This window comes from Eleutherodactylus coqui, chromosome 12, assembly GCF_035609145.1.
Source record: "Eleutherodactylus coqui strain aEleCoq1 chromosome 12, aEleCoq1.hap1, whole genome shotgun sequence".
NCBI lineage: Eukaryota > Metazoa > Chordata > Amphibia > Anura > Eleutherodactylidae > Eleutherodactylus > Eleutherodactylus coqui.
In genome coordinates, this window is record NC_089848.1 from 12,732,991 (window position 1) to 12,758,038 (window position 25,048).

At 45.4% G+C, this 25,048-nt stretch overlaps 2 protein-coding genes across 2 annotated transcripts in view; one reads left to right on the forward strand and one right to left on the reverse strand.

Moving 5' to 3' along the window:
* Positions 1-3,625: 3,625 nt before the first annotated feature.
* LOC136587229 (uncharacterized) lies at positions 3,626-24,295 on the reverse strand. Its single transcript, XM_066585785.1, has 6 exons — positions 24,198-24,295; positions 10,854-11,009; positions 8,320-10,176; positions 6,441-6,563; positions 4,021-4,131; positions 3,626-3,881 (listed from the first exon to the last, which is right to left on the reverse strand). The coding sequence occupies exons 1-6, from the start codon at positions 24,226-24,228 to the stop codon at positions 3,847-3,849; spliced, it is 2,313 nt and encodes a 770-aa protein (XP_066441882.1). The 5' UTR covers positions 24,229-24,295; the 3' UTR covers positions 3,626-3,846.
* The window catches only part of KBTBD2 (kelch repeat and BTB domain containing 2), a 30,009-nt gene continuing 28,415 nt past the window's right edge, over positions 23,455-25,048 (forward strand). Inside the window, exon 1 of the mRNA XM_066585786.1 lies at positions 23,455-23,749. The gene's annotated coding sequence lies outside the window, so the exon portion shown is untranslated. The remainder of the gene's footprint in view (positions 23,750-25,048) is intronic.

The following is a 25,048-nucleotide window of genomic DNA, read 5'->3' on the forward strand; positions in this document are numbered from 1 at the left end:
CATCCTGAGTGTCCAGTTAGAGTGTTGGCGTCACGTGACAAGGACTAGGCCTCTGGCCACACGGACAGTAAGTTCATTGGGGCGTTACAGTACTACTTTTAAAAATGTATTTAAAAAAATGTTTTTCTTCGCCATCTTCTGATCATAACTATCTTTTTGTGGATGGTAACCTTTTCCCTAAAGTCTCTTAAAGTGTGCTTTTCCCTATTATATCGGGCTAACCATGGAGCACCTAAACAATAAGGCATTGTTAATGGCATGAAGCCTGAGACACTAGTGGCGGGCGGAGCAGCATCACATGGAGCAGCAGCAAGCGCGGGGTTAGAAGTGACTACCGGAGCAGCGGCTGTGGCTTGCTGATTGCCGGTTTGGTTGGGCTTCTTGTCAAACAGGTTTTCCAAGCGATTAGGAAAACTGTTCTGACTTTTAAATTTTCCCACTTTTGGGCCCTTTAAATGTCCAGCAGTAATGTACCAATGTGTTTGTGGTCACAGAGGCAATGTATCGTTTTTATAGATGCCAAGAGAAGACGAGCTGCGGAGGGCCAGCCAACTGTGGGGGAGACCATGGGCATAAGCAAGATGGCTGTCATGGGTGGCTCTATGGTCTCTCTTCACAAAATGGCCACTACAGAGGCCTCGCTTGGGAATGCATGTGGTTAAACAGGATGTAGTACTTAAGGAGACCAATGTTGAGTGTTTTTGTCACGGATGACACCAGTACCTTTTAAGCCGTGAACGCCCAGTGGAGAAGAGAGACGAGTCCACAGTTCTTTTGTTGCAAAACCAAAAGGTATACAGTTTTACTGACAATCTTTTCACAATTTGCACAAAATTATACACCATGGCAATACAGAAATTGGTCTTTACACACAGACTATAGCAGTTGAATGCAACAGTCAAGGATATTTAATAGGATTTTCTTCCACGCACACTATCTTTAGGAAGTTCAGCTCGGGCCCCCACAACCCTTACATCTGCATCTAAACTGATACATACAGCTGCAAAACAAGTTTACATACATGATCTGCCCCTTGGCATAAGCTTTACAACTATTCCTGGACTACATGAATATTTCTTGGTAGCTCCTTAGGCTGGCCTCACAAGTGTATGATCACGGCACATTATGCAGGCGCTGTACGTGCATGTGATACAGGCAAATACATTGCCATACACATCAGCTGTCTGTTAGATGCTTCGCCTCATTCTCCCCTTTCTACACGTTAAACAAGGTTACAAAAAAAAAAAACACTAGTAGTTAGGACTCCCTTAAAAAGTTCCATGCAAAACTTATACAGCAGTCCATATGTAATTACATTGGAACAGCGCAGGATATCTTAAAGGGGTTGTCCCGCAAAACAAAGTTGGGGTATACACTTCTGTATGGCCATATTAATGCACTTTGTAATGTACATTGTGCATTAATTATGAGCCAAACAGAAGTTATTCACTTACCTGTTCCGTTGCTAGCGTCCCCGTCTCCATGGTGCCGTCTAATTTTCAGCGTCTAATCGCCCGATTAGACGCGCTTGCGCAGTCCGGTCTTCTCCGTGTTGAATGGGGCTGCTCGTGCTGGAGAGCTGCTCCTCGTAGCTCCGCCCCGTCACGTGTGCCGATTCCAGCCAATCAGGAGGCTGGAATTGGCAATGGACCGCACAGAAGACCTGCGGTCCACCGAGGGTGAAGATCCCGGCGGCCATCTTTGCAAGGTAAGTAAGAAGTCACCGGAGCGCGGGGATTGGGGTAAGTACCATCCGGTTCTTTTTTTCAACACATGCATCGGGTTTGTCTCACGCCGAACGGGGGGGCTATTTGAAAAAAAAACAAAACCCGTTTCGGCGCGGGACAACCCCTTTAAACGAAAAACAGATTGACTGCACATTACAGCATACATGATATGCTGCCATATGCAGGTGGTCACTGGTGGCCCCACAGTGATAAAACACACAACTGCGTGTTCTTACAGCAGGGTTTGTTTTTTGTTGCATTTTTGCCACAAAAAAAAAAAAATACCCCCCCCCCCCAAAACAAAATTCATCTGGATTTTAACTATAATTGTGTGTGATTATACACAGGAGATTCCCAGGTTATACCAGCATGGTCCTCATCACCATTTACAGGACTATACATATTTCCTGTATACAGCGATACCTGCCACACTGCTGTAAGGCCAAATTCACATCTGTGTCAGGACCTCTGGCCACAAGATCTGTTGCAGATCCGGCTCAAAATACTATAAGAAAAGTGCTGCATTCCATGCTTTATCTTCCATCCAAAAGCCAGGCTGCTGGACAGACAAGACAGACCTCATTATAGTCAATGGGGCCTGTTCAACGCTGTTTGGCTCAGTCCTCCGAGCCATTTGGACACAGGGATTCCTCTTTCCTACAACCCAGATGTAGTAGAAGTGGAATCCCCAATGTAGGTGTAAAACCATCTTTTAGGCCATCTTCCCACTAGAATTGAAAATTGTGCAAAATGTGCGTGTTGCAGGAGGTAGAACTATGAACCCCATTCTTTTGAATGAGGTCCTACACATTAGCGATGTTTTCCTGCATGGCACCACAAGGCGATGCAGAACACAAATTACAGCTTGAAGCTAGCAGCCTTGTTTTCCATGCGGTTGGTGCCATTGAAAGTAATGAGATCCTTCATCCCCGCATGAATGTGAGGCTGTTTGCACATGAACATGCCTCACATCCAAGGGTTTCACATGGATGGCAAGGAGAATAGTGGACTGATTCATGGCCAGACATCACCCTCACCAGTGTGAAGTAGCACTAACCTGGGTCTCTCCTGTATATTCTACATCTACAGCTGCTATGAGTTCTACCCCCTGTATATAGTGATAACCAGCATGCTCCATATTATATAAAAGGGGTGATGTATATCACATTATATATGATGTACGTTACCCCTGTATATAGTAATATGGAGCACGCTGGTATAACCTGGCTATCTACTCTAAATTATATATGTACAGCTGCTATAAAAGTTATACCATCTATACATACCTTGTTATATTGCATGTACTGCTGCTGCTCCACTCTTCTCTCCAGCTCCCAACACTCACTACATCGTGAGCCAGACCAATCACGTGGCCCGCAGTGCAGTAACAGACTGCAGTTGTGACCAATCATAACTGCAGTCTCTCAGTGGAAGGAAGGACTGTGTGCCAGGGGAGTCTGCAGCCTGCAATTGGCTGCTGGCTCCCCAGATAACAGTCCCTCCCTGAGTATCAGGCCACGACAGCCGAATGGCAAGTGACAAAGGGCCTGTGGGCCGCATCTACTAGGGGGCCAGGTTGCAATTGTGACCCCTAGTGATATGCCAGTGATTGTCATACTAAATTACAACTAATACTGTTAAATGATATAGGGATGTGGAAAAAGCCACAACTGTGCCATTTCACTTGCATTTTCCTTTAGTATTGGGATTTTTCCCCCCTCACAGAATTTAGAGGAACAGGGTCAGTTTCTAGCCCCAGATAATGCCTTTAATTAGAATTTAAAAGTATTAAAAAAAAACACCACATAAATGAATGCAAGTTCATTGTATTTTATTTGATGCAGTTATACATTTGTGATCTGTGCTATTTACACAAGTGTTTTTAATTATGTGCCAATTTTTCTTCAATATATCATTTTGAAATATAACATTTTCTCTCTTCACTGTGCCCGTCAGATGCGGCGCCTCATTTTCCCCTTTCTGTGCACTTTAAACCATAAAGGTTACCAAACAAATAGTGGACTAGTAGTTAGGACTCCCGTATCGGAGTAAAAAGGTTCCATGCAAAACTCATACAGATACAATAATAAATACATTACACACATAATAAGCAGTTGTGCTACTTCTTGGTGCCGCTTTTCCTTGAGCTGCGACCTAGGATAAAAAGGAGACTTCAGGTTCAATTTCGAGTCCTAAATTATTCTTACTAATATTTATGTCCAAGTATGGCAAGTTGGCAAAGTGTTAAGCACTAGCTTACAAAATTGACCTTATGCAATTTCAAGTTGCATACCTCTGTACAAAAGGGATCTGGGAATCTCCCACGCTTCTATTTCTTCTGTATCCGGTCTATTTTGTTTTCTTTTAGAAGACTTAAGCGTCCCTTTCTTTTTTGGAGGCTTGTCTATTGGGGGAGGAATACAAATGTCTATTAAAAAGGATTTACACCTACCTCCGAAGTAGGTTGTCCAATTGTAAACCATTGATGGCCCATCAATAGTAGATTGGCAGCTGTCCACCACCCAGGATCCCTTCTGATCAACTCTTCATCAGGCCTCATGTTTGTGCACCAAGCAGACTGCCTGTAATACTAAGCCAGGCCACTACAAGGAGAATTGAGTAGAGTTCCCATTCACTTCAATATAAACCTCACCGGTATTCGTGTATATTGACGTCACCGGAAGTGTGGGTGGTGTCAAGATACTAGGTGCTTAACAGGGGCTTGACTCCCTGTTCCTGATAGGCTGTTATTAGACATCCTCACAGCAGGTCCTGGAACTCAGCAAGGCGGCAGCGGCCTCCACCCAGCAGCGCTGCACCGACTGCAGTGGCTTTCCTCCGGCGGCTTCTTCCTATGACTACCTGGCGGCACAGTACCTGGCTGTGCTTGCAACCTCCCAGCAGCAGTGCTAGACTGGCAGTGGGCAGCGCTGCATCAGTGGTGTTTTTTTCCTGTGAGTCTTCCTGGCAGCATTCTACCCGGCGGCGTCTGCGGCAGCGGACTACCAGTAGCAGCACTACAGTGACTGGCCAGTGCTGCATCAGCGGCAGTGTCCCCGGTGGCTTGTCACTGTCAGCGGCCTCCCAGCAGCAGCGCTGCACTAACTGTGCCCTCCCCTTCCCGGGGGCCCCTGTGACTGTCCCCGCCGGCTGCAGTGTTAACATTCTTGGCTCCGCTACCTTGTAGCAGACGCCAAAGAGGAAGCGCAGAGCCATTGGTCCACATGTGTAACCGGTGAACAGCGTCGGTGGGGCCGACTGAGATCCGCTTGCGGCCTGCACAGTAACCCCCGCCACATCAATAAGCAGCCTGTTCTCCGCCATAACAGTGCCGTGACTTGCGGTTAGGCGTACATTTTTTTCCATGACATGCAACCCTTTTCAGTGAATGCTGTACGCCTAGCAGGTACAGTAATCCCTAGTTGTCCAGCCACCAGACACTGTGCTGGTAGCTTTGCCAACTCGCCAATCAGGAGCTAGGGGTGTGCCAGGGGCGTGCTTGCAAAGTCCTCTCAAACCCCTAGCTTTCTGGTGGCGTCAAGATACAATACCAACCTCACCTGCAATACCAAACCTGGTCAGAAATAGACTTTGCACAGGCACACTGACTCTGAACAGCTAACCACAGGGGTCCTGGGTAGAAGACTTATTGATCTACTATTGCATGGCTAGACCATCAACCGTTTATAGCATGTTTAAAGGGTTGTTCAATTGTAAAGAGTTCAGCAAGTCCCACACAGGTGTACTACATGTAAAATTTAAACATGCCTGGGTTAAACATCCCTATTCTAAACAAGGCACACCACCACAAAGGGCAGTACAGATGAGCCCAGTGATGGTATTTCTCTGCCACCAATCTTTCATGAAATACTGACAGGTTCTCCAAGTACATAATTATCCTATGGCCTGTTTCACACCAGCATATTTTAAAATCTCTGAAATGCAACAAAGTTTTATTAATAAAATTGCATCAGTATTACCAATTAGTCAGGACTATACAAGTCATTTTGAAAAAATGCATGCAATACCAAATACAGGAGCATCCATTATAGGGGGAAAAAAACCCACCAAGTTACAAATGTTTATACTTAAAGTGATGTTTTATAAGTGTCCAGAAGTTACACAGCAAATTACTTGCAACGTTTCAGGTATGTACAACCCTTCGTTAGGCAACCCTAAAAGCAGACCATGTCCCCAATTCCGGTTCAATTAGAGATAATCAAGCAATTATATTGAGCTCCTTTCATGCTTACAACAGGAACGCCTTCAATTTCCTGCTAGGTCTCAGTTGATTTTCACAATCAACTAAAGCCTGATCACACGCACACACCCGTAATTCTTGGATACTAATAGTCACTTCAAGCATAAAGACATTTGCTCTACCATCCTGCGTGATATTTGGTGAGGTAGTGATCAGCCCACCTAGGTCACATACTCACTCCCAGCATTGAAGCTTTGCTAACTGAAATTTCTATACTTCTGCATCTGTATTTTAATTACCCTCCATAGACTTAAGGCATTTTTTACCCACAGAACAGATACAAGAACATTTTTTTTTTAAATTGCTCCCGTATGAATAAACCTGTAGATTTGACCTTCGCTCCATATTACAGAAAGAAAAATAAAGAATTGTGTACTTGAAAAACACTAGTGTGAAGGCAGTGTTAGGGTATGGCCACTAGGCATCATCCACAGTGAACTCCGTCCCTTTACCTTGCTCTTTGACTTTGGGTGGATCTTGCATATAATACGCAGGTTCGACGAATTTGGGCTTAGCACCTCTTCCAACCCAGTACTCTTCAACAGTCGCCCCAGAGATTTTCTTTTGCGGTTTTCCTAACAGAAAATAATGAGCCGTAGAAAGTTACAGAAGTGCTACAATATTTAGAGAGGTTGTCATTTTCAAACACTACTATGTGATTACCTAATTATGCAAAACTACCCTTTGTAGTGGTGCTGAATGCTTAGCAGTGTTATGGCAAGATGCCACAGTCAGATGTTACCTGTAGGTCAATAGGAAGTTGTGAAACACTACAAAAGATTTTTTCCTCTGAACCTCTTATCTTGGGTGCTTTTTTAAAATTAAAAAAAAATAAATAAAAAATAAAAAAATTAAGGGATCCATGGCAGTTTCAAATTTGAGCATGCCCTAGATGTGGTAGTCGGTTTTTCTGCCCCTTAGGGATTTTCCCCCAAATCCCAGGGGGGAAAGCCTCCAAGTTAGCTTGTTGGCTTTTCAATAAAGTGATAGACATTTTAATCCAACATCTGGCTGTGGCATTTTTGACTTAAAAAGAACACCTACAAAAAACATGTTGTCTTATGGCATTAAACTTGAACATAAAATCCAAATACTGTTCAGTTAACTGCAGGAGATCCAGACACTGCTGCCATAGTATGGCTGAAAATGCATCCATATAACAGCTGTGTGAGTGGCCAAAAGTTTCTTGTCTCTGGCTTATGTGGTCCAAAGTGGAGGAACCTCTGTATGCCATACACAGTAGTATGGAAAGGTGACATTTAAAATATACAATCATTTTAACACCCTTTATTAACCTTCTCCCATACTCCTACATATTTGAGTATATTGTTACTTTAAGCATACAATATTTTGTTAAGCAATAGTTGGTCCCCTGTGAGGATTCAAGAATTTTGTAAACCAATCCCATGTTTGCCTCAACATTTCAATAAAACCCCTTTGAAACTAAAGCATACAATTATATTACTACTACATGCAGATTAGCTCTTCTCCAAAAAGGAAGGGTCTACTGCCACCTAAAAAGGTAGCTACCCTGTAATTCAGTGTTTGACACATAAATAACCCTTGAAACATGACTAGGGATATTAGTTAAACCAGACACCTATCTGTAGACAGCTGTTTCATGTGAGTACAGAACAGGGTACTAGTTGGCCATATTAAATGCCTTTGATACAGCTCTGGAGGGTACTGGTTCTCATTGAGGAGATCCAGCGAGGTATTAAGTCTTACAGGCACAAGCTGTCAAGCTGTATTAAAGTTTAGCTCATCTAGCCAACCAAAACCCAGTTTTGAACAGAGTGTTTAATAACTCTGAAACAGCTGTCTACAGGTAGTCGTCTAGGTTGGCCAATATAGTCATGTTCCAAGGCCCTTTTACAGGTTGAACATGAACTTAGAGTGTAGCTACTTTTAGGTGGCATTAGAGAAAACCTATTTGGAGGTCAGAGTTGACATACACTCTCCTTCCCCCCCCCCTTCGAACCTCCTGTTAAGCATTGCCTGCAAGACTCCATACTTCAGGTCTATCGAGAAGTATCCCCAGATCAACACTACTACATGTAAGGCTGATTGTGCCAAACCTAAAAGATTACATGGATACAAATATTGGTGGGCAGCATTTTTCCCCAATGAAGTTATGCAGTCTCAATGACATTCATGACTTGCAGCTTTGAGCGATCTTGCAGAACTTTGGAACCTTTTCAGTTTGAATAAAAGGAAGCAAGTGTGCAGTCAGTTTTATATGAGTATTGATTTTTTTTCCCAATCGTCAGTCTTTGCATAATGACCTGAAGGGTGTTAGACCAAGTGAAGACTCTTCATTAATAAACTTACCCCCCATTGTTTTTTGCAGAGACTTCTTCTGTTCAGTCACCTCTTTGTATTCCCTTTCAGGTTTTTCATGGGTGATATAATCACTCTGCTTTAGATGGTACGTCTGCCCCGAAGCGGCACTTGCTCCTTTTTTCTTTACCCTTAGCTTTTCTCTGACTGGAATTCCAACAAGCTGGGTGGGAAATGCACCTTTTGAAGGCTTCCACAAAAGTCTTTTCTGAGCAATCTGTTTCAAGTAGTTTGCTTTATAGAGCTCCAGCTGCTCACGTGGCACGTTTTTCTGGAAGAAATATTCGTCAGCATCACTCTGATCAAAGTCAGGCAAGTCGTCTTCCAATACCCAATATTCTTCAGAGTCCTCAGGTTCAGACAAGGACTGACTTTTCCGTGGTTTCTTCTTTACAGAAAATAGCTTCCTTTTGCTTAAGCCCTTTACAGGTACACCAATTTTATGATTTTTGCTTGAAACCTCTTTGACCTTTACTCCACTAGAGCTATGGCTCTTCTCATATTGACTGCTGGCATGCTTCAGTGGCACATCATCCTCTTTTAGAGCACCACTGCTTTGAATTTTTTCCCTTTCCATACTCTCTGCATGTTTTCGGAAAGCATATAACCCTTTCCTAAGCATGTAATCTGGGACAAAGTAAGAAACCGGGGCATTATCCATGGAGGAGCTTTCATCCCTGGAAGAAAGCTCCTCAGATGTTATGCTTAATATACTTGGCCGCTTTTGCTTTCTATGAGACTTATACAAGTCATAATCATAGTTGGTTTCTAAGTTATCAAGACAGGCTAGCCATGTCGGTGATGGAACAAACTTCTGTAGAGAGTCTTCTGCCCACACACTGGTATTTGTTACCTTGGCCTCACCATTACATATAGTCTGGTTTGAATTTAGTTTTTCAGGATATCCATCTGGACCAACCAACAGTTCTTCATTGACCGTTTCTTCAGAACTATCACTACTCCCAGAATTTTCTTCGTCATCAACTTGATGGATGTCATAACCAGGGTGGACCTGTTCCGCTAAAACAAACTGAGGTTCACGCTCTAGACAAGTCTTTAATTTAATATCCTGTTTGGCTTGTTTATTCAACTCAATGGACTGTGAAAGGGTGGTCTGAGTTTCTGATTCTTTCACACAATCTAGGCTTAGGAGTTTAGGGCATGCAGTCTGCTTACTCTCCTCTTTGTTTGAGAAAGACAGACTCTGTACTGCAATCTCTTCTCCTTCTGCATGAGGGCCATACAGTACACCCTCACAAAATAGATCACGCTGTACTACATTTTCTGGTATGTCTTTAACAACTGCCACATCATATATTGGAATGGTTTCTTTATAAGATTTCCACATCTGTATGGCAGCAGGAGAACCACTTCCATACTCTATTCTTACCTCCTCTTTCTCATATGCATAGCTTCCTGGAGGCATGTTGCGGTACTGTGATGAGTTGCAAGAACTTTTTTGAAAGTCCCTTTCTGGCATTATAGGAGCTGGTGACATTGTCGTTTCAACATTCTCCATGTTATTCTCATTCTCTGTGCTAATACCAGAGGAATGGGATGCCAAGGTTCCTGCATCACAGCCTTTACTGTCTGTACCCAGGTGCTTTTTGGCTACATAGTCTGGCTGTTTTGGGTCTGTTTGAGTTTCTTTAGTTTCCGTTCTTCTTCCTGGGCTGCTGTAATGCCTAAACCGTGTGGCATGGTAAAACATAGGGGAGGGTGGATTGGGATTAAAATGAGGCCTTCTACTCATTCTCATGTTCATTTGATGCTGGGGAACATAAAACCCAGGATACTCAGGAAGTGCAACAGAGTAGTAGGGGAAATAGGGATTCCCTCCTCTGAAGCCTGGAAAAAGAAAAAAAAAAAAAACATTAAATAGTACAAAGTAGTGATGTGACACATCAACTGAATAAAGTGACATTTATAACATTTCTTATACTATCAGTTTGAGGGTGCAGTCACACGGGAGAGACAATTGTGCAAGTTGTGTGTTGCGAGATGCACAACTCCCCCCCCCCCCCCACAAGAGAAAAATAAATAATGATTTACAATGTGTATTTACATGGGTCATTTTTCTCTTAAAGCTATGATGCAAGATTTGGGGGGGGGGGGGGGGGGGAAGAGTCTTCTGCAATTTGCACAGCATGAATGTGGTGTCTGTGTGCTGTGCAAGTTACTTTCGAGAACATCAGGCACAACTCGCTGTTGCCTGTGTGACTTTACCCCAACAACCATGGGATTTTGATGCAGTGTAGTTGTACATCACAAATCCAGAGAATTGGTCACATGATGCAGCTCTGCATTTTGGGCTCCTGTGTTTTTACAGAAGTTAGAATTTTTTTACATGTGAAACATTTTTCATAAATAAATTGCACATTTCTGAAGGCCACAGCATGTATCATCTCTAGCAGGGTGCGTTTTTGTGACATTTTATACTCTCCCCACAACCTGTAAGGGCATTTTAAAAATCCTATATACAAAACTACCATATAAAGCAAACGTGCATTGATGAGAATGTTTACCTGGTCCAGGGATGCAGTATGGATTGTACAGCTGGCTTAGATACCAAGGATTCGGGAAAGGTAGTTGTGCTGTTGGCTGTGCATAAAAGAAGGGTCTCTGTTGGGATGTAGAATACTGCCCATTTTCTGGAGGAGGTGCTGCAGCGTTCATTTTTTCTGAATTACAAAAAAATTTTTTTTTTATATATATATATATATATATTAAACCAAACACCACGAAATAATAAGTTACAATTATAGTACCTTACAGGGGTGACTTGACAAGTTGCAGTTGACACAGACACACACTTCTGGTCCGCTTATGACACACACACTTCTGGTCCGCTTATGATCCACACCCAATTGTGAACAAAACCTGCATGGGTCACAGCGCTGAGGTTTTGGTAATATTTTTGTGGCCATTGAGGTCCATTTACTGCCCTAGATGAGCAGTGTTCTGAGCATGGACATGTAGCATGGCAGGTATTAGCTCCAGTACCACATGTCCAGTCACAAAGGGTGTAATTGCATTCATTTAGAAGATCGCACTGACATGTATATGGTGTAGTTTTACCAGCGAGATGTAACCATAGTGTAAATATGTGCAAAGTTCACTAGTTATCCAATAACTATCATTAGAAATATATGCAGAAATGGAAAGCACTTGACCATATAAAAAAAGTGTTTTCCAGTAACCCCTCAGCTCACCCTCAAAGCGACTGCAGTCACCTAACATGCATGTTTAGATGCCCACTGAGGCTAGCCATTAGCTGAGCAGTCACAGTCAAGACCACCACAAGATCACTATGGTAACCTCCAGGATCAGACAAGTGGTGCTGACTAAGAGGCCATGGGAAAAAATGTACAGCTTTTTGCATTACACTATTATCTGCCCCCTGTAAGTATTTTAAAGATCATTAAACCCCTTACATGTCCAGAGCACAAGGCTGTATTCATACAGAGCAGTTTTTGATGCAGTAAATGCCATTGGTAAGATATTTCCCCAATTATTGGAGAAAATTAGAAAAAAAATAAAATAAACACATGCACATTTTTTAAACCAAAGTCACTCCATGTAAATACAGCCTTATAGGACTCTGCAAGCCTCAACAAACTGCTTTGCACAGTACAATCAATGCAGATCAAATAGTTCAACAGGAATTAAAGAGACATACAGATTCTACACATGTAAATGCACCATTACACTAACGCCAATTGGAAGCCTGCACACAGACTTGTCCATTCAGCCTGCCACTCAGTAAACCACTAACACTCAAGTAATAACACTCTGATCTAAACTACAAGAACCAGTGCCTAGAAGAAGCTAGCAATTCTTTAAACCCACCTCCTTACCTGGCTACATCCAAAAGCACAACTAACTTTCCACCACAACTGCAGCACCTGCTGCACATTTATAAGTTACCCAGCCCGTCCTGAAGACCAATTAGTTGGCAGATGAAAATCAGGGACTATAAATTCTGGTTGATCAGCTGGAAACATTGGTTTGGTTCTTGAGCAGTGGCTCTGGGGTGGTGAGAGCAGTTAGTAAAGGATCCAGCACACAGTGCTGCGGAGCTGTAGTTCTGGTAGTGTGGTCAAGAACGGGCGGTGCGGCAAAAACAACTTGCAGAGTTGAGTGTCACCTCTGCGCTACTGTGAAACCGAACATATGGTAGAACTGCATGTGTTGTTTTTGCCACACAACTAGAGTAAAGATCCGCACTGTAGTCTAACATATGGAGGCTTGCCTGAACTCCCTTCCACACAACTGGTAGTCTAATCAGCTGCAGTATTTTCCATATGCAAATTTTCACAGAAATCTGTATTTCTACTATGTGTGCATTTATTTCACGTACTGCGTTCGTGGTACAAATGAATCTACGCGGACTGCGCCGCAGCTTTCAAACTAACTGCAGCTAAAAGCAACTTCAGTGATGATCACCGTGAGCCAAAGTGCCGTTTAGCTGCATAACCAAAGGCTAATAACAATCAGGCTACATCCCTGTGGGTGAGCACGAAAATGGTCCGAGAATTCAAAAACGCATCACTTCTGCGATCCTTAGGGTGCATTCACACGAACGTATATCGGCTTGGTTTTCACGCCGAGCCGATATACGTCGTCCTCATGTGCAGGGGGGGGGGGCTGGAAGAGCCAGGAGCAGGAACTGAGCTCCCGCCCCCTCTCTGCCTCCTCTCCACCCCTCTGCACTATTTGCAATGGGGAGAGGCGGGATGGGGGCGGGGCTAATTCCCGGAACTTAGCCCGCCCCCTTTCATTGCAAATAGTGCAGAGGGGTGGAGAGGAGGCAGAGAGGGGGCGGAGAGGAGGCAGAGAGGGGGCGGGAGCTCAGTTCCTGCTCCTGGCTCTTCCATCCTCCCCCCCCCCCCCTGCACATGAGGACAACGTATATCAGCTCGGCGTGAAAACCGAGCCAATATACGTTTGTGTGAATGCAGCCTTAGGGTGCGTTCACACGAGCGTAGGCGTATTTACGTTCGCACGAGCGCAACGTTTAATCGCCGGAGAGAACTTTTTCGCCGATCACGACCAGAGCTAGAAAGCGTATTTTCGTTTGTTCCTACTTTGCAAACTATCTTTTCGGCCATCGAATATGCGTTGGCGCGTATTTCGGTCACATATGTTCCGGTTTTTTTTCGGGTTGCCGTTTTTACGCGCCGTAAAATCGCCCATGTGAACGAATACATTCGAAACCATTGCCTCAGATGGTCACGTATATACGTTTGGTCGCAAAAATGCGCCGTTTATGCGTTCGTGTGAATGCAGCCTTAGGCGTATGAGTCATGTGCATCAAAGGATCGCAAGTGTTTTCCACTGATTTCAATGGAAAACATATTGCACGGTATGCAAGCGCCATGCTATGTCTTTTAAGGTCCCATTGAAAAGAGTGGGCGTTGCGTATTTGCGAATACGTATTTTACTGTGCTTTTTGCATGTGCAAAAAAACACAAGCATGCCCTCATTCAATGAAATGAGCAATTAGTGTAATTACTTCACTGTGTGTTCTTAACCTACACGAATTCACAGGAAAATAGTGTGCTGTGTATTTTTTGCGTGCACAAAATGTGCTTCTATGAAGAAACCCTTTTAAATCTTTTCACTCCTCAATACACATTTGCACTGTGTGTTTACGCAATGGGCGTTGCGTATTTTACTGAATTATTTGCGCACGAATGCCCTGCGTACTTGCATACGCAAAAAAAACCACAAGCATGCTCCATTGATTTCAGCAGGCAATTAAGTTTAATACGTGCTATTTTTGTGCGCAATGGACACGGAAATAGAGCATACTGCGTATTTTTGTGTGCGAACAAAATGCAAATGCTCATGTGAGGCCACTGAAATCAATGGGTTCTAATCACTGCTTATTATGAGCGCAAATGTTGCATGTGTAATACGCAGTTCAAATGCGTTCGTGTAAATAAGCCCTTTGAAGGGTTGTCTCCTCTGGGCACCTACTGGCAAACAGGTGATTTCACAGAGGCTTGTTGTGACCATTTCACATGTGGCCGTTTTGTTGCACACATCTTATAAACTGCATTCAATGTATATGACAAGTGCAAACAGGCAACAGATCTTCCATGTGTGAGCAGATCCTTGTGGCTCCCGCGCACGGGCGTATTATAGCTTCATACACCCTCTAAGTTATACGGAGTCCCAATACAGAAGTCCACGGTGCCCTACTTACCTATGTGGCTACATGTTCTAGTCAGAGGGACACTATTTCCTTGGGGCAGTGACATCTCATCCATCATATGGGCCGTCCCACTAAAAATATTGTGTACAGTTACCGTAAATGCAGCTCAGAATTATAGATATTTTTTGTAGTTGTTAAAAAAAAAACGTTCTTGCTATGAGCTGCACAATATTTTAGTGGGACATCCCCTTTAAGATGCCATGTCAAATGACCCTATCAGCCACTATGGCACGGCATTGCGACATTGCATCTGTGCCATGATTGACTGCCATGTTTATGTGTCCAGTTATCTGAATGGATGTGCTGCCACTACTTGGCGGACAGTTTAGCTACCGGCCACGGAGGTGGAAAGCCTTTTTCAAGCTTGTTAATATATTTAACAAATTATGATTTTCAATCATCCACCAGAGTAAAAGGGTTATCCAAAATTCCCTTTGAAAGACTTCTTGAAATGAATAAAACTCTTTGTGCCAACATAAGGGGGAGCTCGCTGCGTACCAACATTCAGTTTAATAGCGGATGTATGAATCCCCATGCAGTGGACTCCCCCTTGTGGAAGCTGTAGCCAAGACTATGGATGTATTTAGAGAAAAGGAGTCTCTGTTAGCGGTCCTAGAGTGTGACACGTTTACTGATAGCGTGCGCTACATTTGTAGTGCAAAATACTAGTAATGGTGCATTCTGCTCTAAAAGCTTGTAGCGATATTGCGCTCATGAACATGTGATTTTCCTGTGACTGCGATGTGTTTTGCAAGAAATATAGAAGGAAGAAGACGTGACGGCATTCAAGGTAAAGAATGTACGTGTTTATTCCTCCAAGGACATAATAGCAGCAATGTTTCGACCAGAAAGGTCTTTGCATACAGATACATAAAAGTGTCTCAAATATTTATATATAGAGAGAGAGATTCAAGAAAGCATATTATATAAGCCCCTCTAGAGAACAAATCCAACACACTTATAGAATGGTAGAGTTGGAAGGGACCTCCAGGGTCATCGGGACCTCCAGGGTCATCGGTTCACACCTGTGATCGTTTTTTTAACGCAATTGTCAATAGGACTTTCTAATGTTAAAAATGCGTCGCAGAAAAAAAGCGCAAAGCACAAACTTCTTGTGCAATCCGTTTTTAACATTAGAAAGTTCTATTGATATTCTCGTTAAAAAAACAGAGATATCGCAAGTGTGAAGGCACCCTAAAGTGAGCAGATGTCCCGATTTAGGCGGGACAGTCCCACTTTGGGACCCTGTGTTCCGCTTTCCCCAGGGTCACTAAGCGGGACAGCTTTTTGTCCCACTTTTGGGACTTCTGGTCACCATGAAGGTGCCACGGCTCCCCAGCTGGTAATCCTTCAGAGATGCTACTGGGGGATGCACACACTGATGGCAGTGTGTGCACCCGGGATACTCCTCTGCTGACCTCTCCTCCTTGGTTCCACAGGAAGAGAAGAGAAGGGGTGAGGCGTCCGGGTGCACACACTTGCTCCCACAGCAGCACCTAGCAGAGACCAACAGGAGGTGAGTATATCAGTTTCCGGAGAGTGCTATTACTACTGGGGCTACCGTGGGGGTCACTATTACTGCTGGGGATACTGTTGGGGTCACTACTACTGCTAGGGCTACTGTTCGGGTCACTACTACTACTGGGGCTACTGTGGGAGATACTATTAGTAATAGTATCCCCTATATAAGCTCCAGTAGTAATAGTATTACTACTGAAGCCAATATGGGGGTCATTATTACTACTGGGGCCGATATAAGAGACACTATTACTACTGGGGCCACTGTGGGGGGGGGGGGGGGGTCACTATTACTACTGGGGCCAATATAGGGGACACCATTACAACTGAGGCAATATAGGGGACCCTGTTACTATTGAGGCCACTGTGGGAGTCACTGTTACTACTGGGGTCGATATAGGGGACACCATTACTACGAAGCCACTGTGGGACACTTTTGACTCATGTTCCATCTGTGATATATTAGTAAACCCAAGTCTTTTTCACATGTGCTGCTGCTTAGCCCAATTCCTCCCATTCTGTATGTACTTTTTTCATTTTTCTTGCCCAGATGTAGGACTTTGCATTTCTCCTTGTTAAATACCGTACCATTGTTATTGTTTGACATTCTAGAACACGTTTATATGCATCACTGATATGTAACATTGGATTTATATCTAGTGCGGTTTTGATAGGCTACATGTATTTTGAATATCTATGTGGAGGTTCCTTTTTAAACCTCTACTTGGTCATCGATTTAGGGATTTTTATGCATAGGTAACTTTATTTACTACCCGTCTGGATTGAATAGTTATATGTGTTTTGTTCCGCGATGTTTTATTCAAGTAATCCCGCGTAAATACGAATGCACATTTGGGTGATTCATCACTCGTTATGGGGACGTTCCTATTTGCAGTTAATTATTCCGGTGTTAGTGCGAATATTTATAAGATTTAATAGATAGTTTAATAGACACATGTGATTTCGATAGTAAAAATATAAAAATTTAATTGCACTCACATGTACATCGCAACAGCATCACCTGACTCCATCACATCTCTTGCTCTCTGTAGTGTGACTGGAGTCAGGTAATGCTGTGCAGTTTGGCAGTCCTGTACTATATAAATGATGAACATGAAGCTGCTGGACAGTTACTATTACTGTAGGCTTGGCGGTGGGACAAGGTGGAGCACTATTAAGTGGTGCTAAAGTGGCCCAGAGTTAACGGGGCCCCTCCATATCCTTTCTGTCACACCACTACTGTGTCTGCACCGATGTCCTGCTGGCTTATGTAAAGTTTTAGACTGTAACAGTTTATTGTAGTAAACAAGACCTACCGACGGCTCCCAGTTTTGCTCAGAAAGTTATGCCTGTGGACTATTTATTTTACAACTTCTGGATTCACCGCAGAGGACGTAACAAGGACTTAAGGTAAACCGTGGGCTAGGTTTCCCCCCTAAAACTACGCCAGCAGTAACTTGGTCAGGTCCCGTGCTACCCCCAGGGAAGGAGATGTTTGCTCAGCACACTAGCTCCCGCCCCGTCTCCTCCCCCTGCAGAGACCGGCAAGGGGGGATGACAGCTTAGCATAAGCTACACTGTCTCCATGCCGCCCCGTGCATCACACTGTAGCGTATATCGGCTGGCCGATATACGCTCGTGTGAATAAGCCCTTATAGTAAAGGCATTACAGATGGAATTTTACAACATCCACAACACAAGGACATGCTCACATGGCAGAATCGGTCACTGACTTTTGCATGAATTCTGTTTCTAAAAGCGCAGCAGAAATCCACAGCTAAGAAAATCGAACAGGATTCGTGCGTTGTTAGATGCACATATCTCCCACGAATACACACAAGCCATTTTTTCCCACATTGTGGTGCAGTGAAAAGTCACGGTATGTCCTATTGTTGGACGTGCCCTCGGAACGCCTTGCATCGCCCATTGTTTTCAATGGGGGCAGCCCAGGATTGCACGGCGTGCGAGGTGCATGCGAGTACGATGTAAACTTTACCCATTGAAAATAATAGAAAACACTCTGTAATCGCTACTTCCCTGAAGTGATGCACGGCGGTTTTAACAGAAAATCGCCTTGCATCAGCAGAGACATTGCATGTTGTTTCACGACCCGATATCGCACTTGCACATGTGAAATTAGCCTAAGCTGTAAATTTATACAGATTTGCCCCTCTGTTTTCGGATGTGGATTAAGTCCTCGTCAATGGGCAAGATTTGTGTGCAGAAATTCTGATGCAAATCGTTAGGCCTCATGTCCACGGGCAAAAGAAGAATTAAAATCCGCAGCGGATTTTAACTCTTCTCCCGCCCGCGGATCCGCACCCCATAGGGATGCATTGACCACCCGCGGGTAGATAAATACCCGCGGATGGTCAATAAAAGTGATTTTTTTAAAAATGGAGCATGAAAAAATCTGGACCATGCTCCATTTTCGTGCGGGGCTCCCGCGGACTTCTATTGAAGCCTATGGAAGCCGTCCGGATCCGCGGGAGACCTAAAATAGGAATTTACTCACCCGCTCCGGTTCTTTACTTTGCCGAGGCTCCATCTTCTCTCCGTCGCGGCCGGATCTTTTTTCTTCGGGACGGCGCATGCGCGGGGCACGTCACCGACGTCATCCTGCGCATCCGCCGGGCCGAAAAAAGAAGATCCGGCCGCGACGCAGAGGAGATGACGCCACGGCGAAGGGAAGATCCGGAGCGGGCAGGAGGTAAGTTTATTCTTATTTTCAGCGCTCATGTCCGCGGGGCAGGAGGGACCCGCTACGGATTCTCCATGGAGAATCCGGAGCGGGCCTGATTTTCCCCGTAGACATGAGGCCTAAGAGTGGCATGTCACTTCTTTTTTTTCTGCGATGTGAAAGGCTTCACACAGGTGTATGTGGTTTTGCACAATGTATGAGTCTTTTTTGTGAGCATATCGGTGCATTTTACTGTACTTTTTGCGTACAGAGGGCATGTTCATTTGCGCACAGCAGACAAACATGGCCCAATTTAAATGGCTATCTAGCCTAATGACTTCCAGAAATTTGCACGGAAATGCGCAGTGTTTCACGCATCCCATTGTGCATACATTTGCGCACCCCCCATAGATATGCGAGATAAAGCTGCTTCTATTCTGGCACACAATATGAGGAAATGAGAACGAACCCAGTGAAATCAGTGGATTATATTCTCTGCGTATTGCCTGTGTAAATTTTATGCACGCAAATACGCCCATGTGACAGCGGCCTCAGGCTCCACTCACATGGGCGAGAGTCTTGCGCGAGTTTTGTGTAATGTGATGCGCACAATACTCACATGAATATGAACTCTATTCTTTTGAATGGAGTCACTCATAGGATTTTTCTCTTTCCCCTCCCCTCCATCTTTTGGTGTTCCCTCGGAATGCCTCACCCATTGTTTTCAATGGGACTGTAAAAGACATCGCACAGCTCTTACATACCGTGCGATGTGCACACGATTGTGATGTTTTCTATTGAAATCAATGGGATACCCTTGCAATCCGCAAACATTTCTGAAACACTTCTGAGGATTGCAATTTTGCAGAAAAGATACAAGGCGTTTTTGAATGAAAAATGCCTGTTTGCAAGTGTGATATCGGGCCGAGTTTCTCTGGCGCTGGCCCATGTGACTATAGCCTTACTTCACACGGACGAGGGCGATATCGGGCCGTGAATCCCGCCCCCATCACGCTCCGCACTCATGTGAAATCCCCGTAGAAGTGAGGCATTTTCATGTCAAAACAGCCTCGCATCACTTTGGGGATGCAGGGATAATCCGCTTGGCTAACAGCCGCGGCAGAGTTTCTAAAGTCGTTTTCAATGGGAGACCATGCATCGCATGCACCTAGAACACGGTGTGCTACTGCCGCCAGCACCAAGGAACACAATTGGCGCTTATGTGTATGACCCGATTCAAAACAATGGGGTTCATATTTTTGCGAGATTTGTGTGTCTTGGCACACACAAATCTTGTGAGCTTTTTACGCCCGTGTTAAGGTAGCCTATGGGTGCCTTCACACTTGCAATAAAATTGTGCGATTTTCTCGCAATGCAAGAGTTAAAAGGCAAGATTATGAAACCAATGATTTTCAATCGTCTAATTCCCATTTGCGATGCTTTCACTCATGCGATGTGGAGTGAAAAAAAAATCGCTGCAGGTCTTATCTTCCTGCATTTTACGATTTTTTATTTATTTTTTTTTAAATCTCCCATGTTTCCCTATGGAGCCTCCTGTTTATTGCATCGCAACGCACGAACTTGCGTCTTTGTGCAATGCGTCTATAACATTAGAAACTCCTATCGACCTTCTTGTGATAAAATTGTGATAGAAAATAAAAGGCGGCAGTGATGCGATATTAATCTGAGGAAAAGCATTGCTGATGCTTAAAAGTCGCGAGAACAAAGATGTGACTGCTGCAAATTTCTCGCGGCAAAATTGCGATTGCCAGTGTGGAGGAGCCTTCGGATTGAACAAAAAACAGGCATTTTCAGGGAGTGTGAACATGGCCTAATAATTTCTCCTATAGGGCTCCTTCCCACGGATGGATTTCCGCTGCGTTGCCCGCAGCTATTAGGTTCTATTGAACCTAATAGCTCAATGCTCACGGTGCGGAATTCCATCGCGGAATTCTGCACCCTGAAATCACCCGCAGCATGCTCTATTTGCCGCAGGTGTACGCGCGGACGGCTTCCATTGCAGTCAATGAAAGCCCGTCCGTCACGCTATCTTCCGCTGCGGAAGATAGCGTGATACTGCTCCCCCACCCACCGCTAGTATGCGGGACGGAAGACTCCGGATCCGGAGGTAAGTATTGGGGTCTCTGGGGGGCGCCGTGATGGGCTCCACTGTGGAATTCCGCAGCGGAGCCCGTCGCGGCTGTGTGCAGCCGGCCATAGACACGTTAGACGTTAGGACGAACAAAATATTATGGGTAAATAATGAGCATAAGGGCAGGCTGACAGCGTAATGTTAACGTGCAACATGCGGTAAATGGAGTCAATGAAGGTACATAGATGTTCACTGTCTCACTCACACGCGCATTTTTTTATTGCGTATAATACGTGCGTAAAAAAGACCGCAGCATGTTCTATCTGACCGTATATTACGTGCAACAGAACCCTATTGTTCTGGAATATTTTTAAAAACACAGCATGCACGACTTTGGTCCATATTGCTAGAAAAGCATGCCCATTATAGTCTATGGAAAGTGATCAAAATATGGATGCGACTGTATAGATAAAATACAAGCAATGACAGCAAACATGGAGGCAAATGCTGATGACCATGAAGACGACGTTTCAGTATCATCCGTAATACATCCATATTCTAGACGAGCTACACGCCACTGCAACCCCATGTCACCAGCATCTGATCTATTTGCTGTCATTGGTTTGTAATGTGTGAATATGGATCCATGTTTGGCCATCAGAAAATAATACAAATGAATGTAAATATGGAGGCAAAAATGGACCAAAGTAAAGCATGCTGCATATTTAAAACGGTCATATAAATATAGTCAAAATCGGCCCCCAGAAGTAGTTTTCATTTTGCTGCAAAACCCGGCATACAGTTATATCTCAGGCAGATATGTAAATGATGAGCGTTGTGGTGCGATTGGTGAACGGTCTCGTCACCGGAGACCCTGAAAGTGGTCCCCCCCCCTATAAAAGGCTCTTGGAGGCTCCTTGTGTGTAGTGACCTCTTCTTCCTCTCGTGTAGAGTTTGTTGACCACTAGACGCCTCTACGACGCAGAGAAGAGATTTCACCCCGTTACCAGTCCGTATCACATCTTGTATCCAAGCTGGAGGAGGTACAACAGGGTACTAGAGCCTCCATGCCCCGTGTATCACATCTTGTATCCAAGCTAGAGGCGGTACAACAGGGTATTAGAGCCTCCATGCCCGCCTGTATCACATCTTGTATCCAAGCTAGAGGCGGGACAACAGGGTACTAGAGCCTCCATGCCTGCCTGTATCACATCTTGTATCCAAGCTAGAGGTGGTACAACAGGGTACTAGAACTTCCATGTCTGCCTGTATCACATCTTGTATCCAAGCTGGAGGCGGTACAACAGGGTACTAGAGCCTCCATGCCGTCTGTATCACATCTTGTATCCAAGCTGGAGGCAGTACAACAGGGTACTAGAGCCTCCATGCCCGTCTGTATCACATCTTGTATCCAAGCTAGAGGTGGTACAACAGGGTACTAGAGCCTCCATGCCCGTCTGTATCACATCTTGTATCCAAGCTGGAGGCAGTACAACAGGGTACTAGAGCCTCCATGCTCCCTGTATCACATCTTGTATCTAAGCTAGAGGTGGTACAACAGGGTACTAGAGCCTCCGAGCCCGTCTGTATCACATCTTGTATCCAAGCTGGAGGCTATTAGCGCCTACTCTGAGGGACCCTATTACTATACAGGCTTACAAGTTGCCCTTTGAACACAACCATGAGGTTCGTTAGTCCAGCCTGGTATCCAGCCACAATCCCGGCCCGATCGCTCGTCAACGTGTTTTACTCGCGGCTGGGAGGCGTTTTTCACTTCTCGTATCACTTCTATAACATTCCAGTCCTCCGGCTTTTCTTCTGCCTGTCGGAGGATTGACAAGTACTGCCCATTAACTTCAATGGAAACCCTCACAACGCGCGGCCTGCCATGCTTGACTGTCCCATGGTCAATGGGCAAAGCATTCCAAGAAACGCAGAAATATAGGCCACGTGCTTCTTCTACCTCACAGCATCGCTGATGTAAGGGCAGAAGAATGGAGCTCATGTCAGATTCCCGCTCGTGTGTATGTAGGCTAAGGCGAACCGCACACAGCCGAGTACAGCAAGCAACATGGCAGCTCCCCACGGATGGGAAGCGTTTCTTTGTATCAGAAGCGTCTCGCATCACTTCGGGGAAGCGGCCATTGGACTGCAGAGCGTCTCTCATTGTTTTCAATGGGGAAACCTTGCATCGCACCGCGTGCACCTAGCAAAGATAGTGAGCTCCGCCGGTCGCGTACGGAGCTCCGCGGGGCTGATTGCGGAGGAGCCATAATAGCATCTCCTCACAACAATCAGCCACTGAGCGCGGGAGAGCAGCGCGAGCATCACGTGGTGCTGACGTGACGTAAACGGGCCTACGTGTGGGGACGCCGAGCTGGGATGTCGTGACGACATTAGCCTCAGGGCTGAGCGCTGAAGTGCCGCTGGATAAGCCCCGCCCCATGGTTACTACAGGTGACGGAGCCTGAAGCCCCTCCCCCTCCGGCGGTGTTGTGTGGTGGGTTGTGCTGGGACACGCCTTCACCCCGACGCGGACGTACAGATGGTGGTAGGCGGTTCTCCTCATTAAATATGTCCGCCTCAGCAATGCAGCTTTATTTGAAACCTGCCACAAACAGCTCTACGGGGGGCGGGGCCTAACGCGGCGGCCGCCGTCAATCACTGTCTGGAGACGCTCTTGCGTACTTCCGAAAGCTCCTTCCCTTTTTCTTTTTTTTACAATTCAATAAAACTTTATAAAAAATTGACAAAATAGTCCTAAAATTGCACCACCGCCTTCCTGCATTCTCCGCCTTGGTGTTTGTCTGCTCGCTTCCTCTCTCCCGCACCGCTGGTTGGTGGAAGGGGGCGGCGGCACCCGGAAGGAAGAGACGGGGGAACGGACAGCGTGCGGCGCCGCAGATACACCGTGAGTACCGTCCCGCCTGTCGTGATACTATCGTGATGTGTCCCGATATTACCCCTTGTAGAGAGCCGCGAGCGCCGTGTCTCACCACCGCAATACATCGATTAGTGGTGTGCCGATACTGCCGTGGGGGAGGGGCGGCTGACCTTTGTTTTTTATGTCCTCTAAAGGGTCTCTTCCTCCTCGTTGTCGGCTGTGACGTCATAAGTGAGATGTTTGGGCTCCCCAGAGCTGGAGGACCCCATCTGCCCCAGAACTGAGGGGTTTCATTCATTGCTTCGTGAACACATGCTGCCCCCCCCCCCCCCCCCTCTGGAGGAACAGGGTCAGATGCAGAAATGTGGAAGCAGCGCCCCTCACGTGCCGCCTTATCTGCTTATTAGCAGGACTTTCCTTTAATCCTATGGGCTGACAGTAGGTGACCCTCCGAGTCCAAGGATCCTATACTTACCTCCCCTGATGTCAGTGCTGAAAGCTGCCATTTTAGGGTGCTGCTAAATAGTTCACCATGTGTTGAGTGTCGTCTTCCTGCGCTGACATCTGGGGAACGATGGGGGAGGTAAGTATTACACCTACATCCCCGGATTCAGCAGGTCACTTATTGTCAGCCTAGGTGACAGAGTCCCTCTAATGATTTGCTACCTTAAGTCTCTGCCGGCTGTGATTGGACACAACAGCTTTGTTCTGCTTTGTGCTACTAGTAACACTGGGCTAGTCCCTCGCAGCGCCGTGGAGACGTCACTCAGTCTTCTCTTGTTACTTCTACAAAGATCAGCGTTAGTTCGGACAGATAAGCCCTCCGACGCCAGGAGACTTATTGCCGATTCTAAATGTAAGGGAGTCGTCTGACACCCCCAGGGAAGAGGTGCAGAAGCCGGACTCCCTTCAAATGAACTTTATCTAGTTTAATGGACAAGCCCTAAATGTCCCCAGAACACCCTTGTAGGGCGTCTGGACCCGCTGACCACTGATGGCTGGACCCAACCAAGTCGCAGGGCCTCCTGGGTGGCAGCGTTGGGCTGGGTCACACAGGGTAGGGGGGTTATGGACCCCCTTGGTAATGCCGCTGCCTGTGTTTTGTTATTGTAAAAACCACACTGAAAACTGTGGCAAAAATGCTTGTGGTTTTGGCAATGTACATCTTACCGTATCGGGACCGCCGCACGTGACTGCAGCTTCGGGGAGTGTTCACACGTAGCTGACTTGCAGCAGATTTTCCGCAACTGAGGTAATCTGCAGGAGATCTGTGTCAAAATCTGCAACATTTCTTATAGATTTCAACCTTAATTCAAATTGATGGGT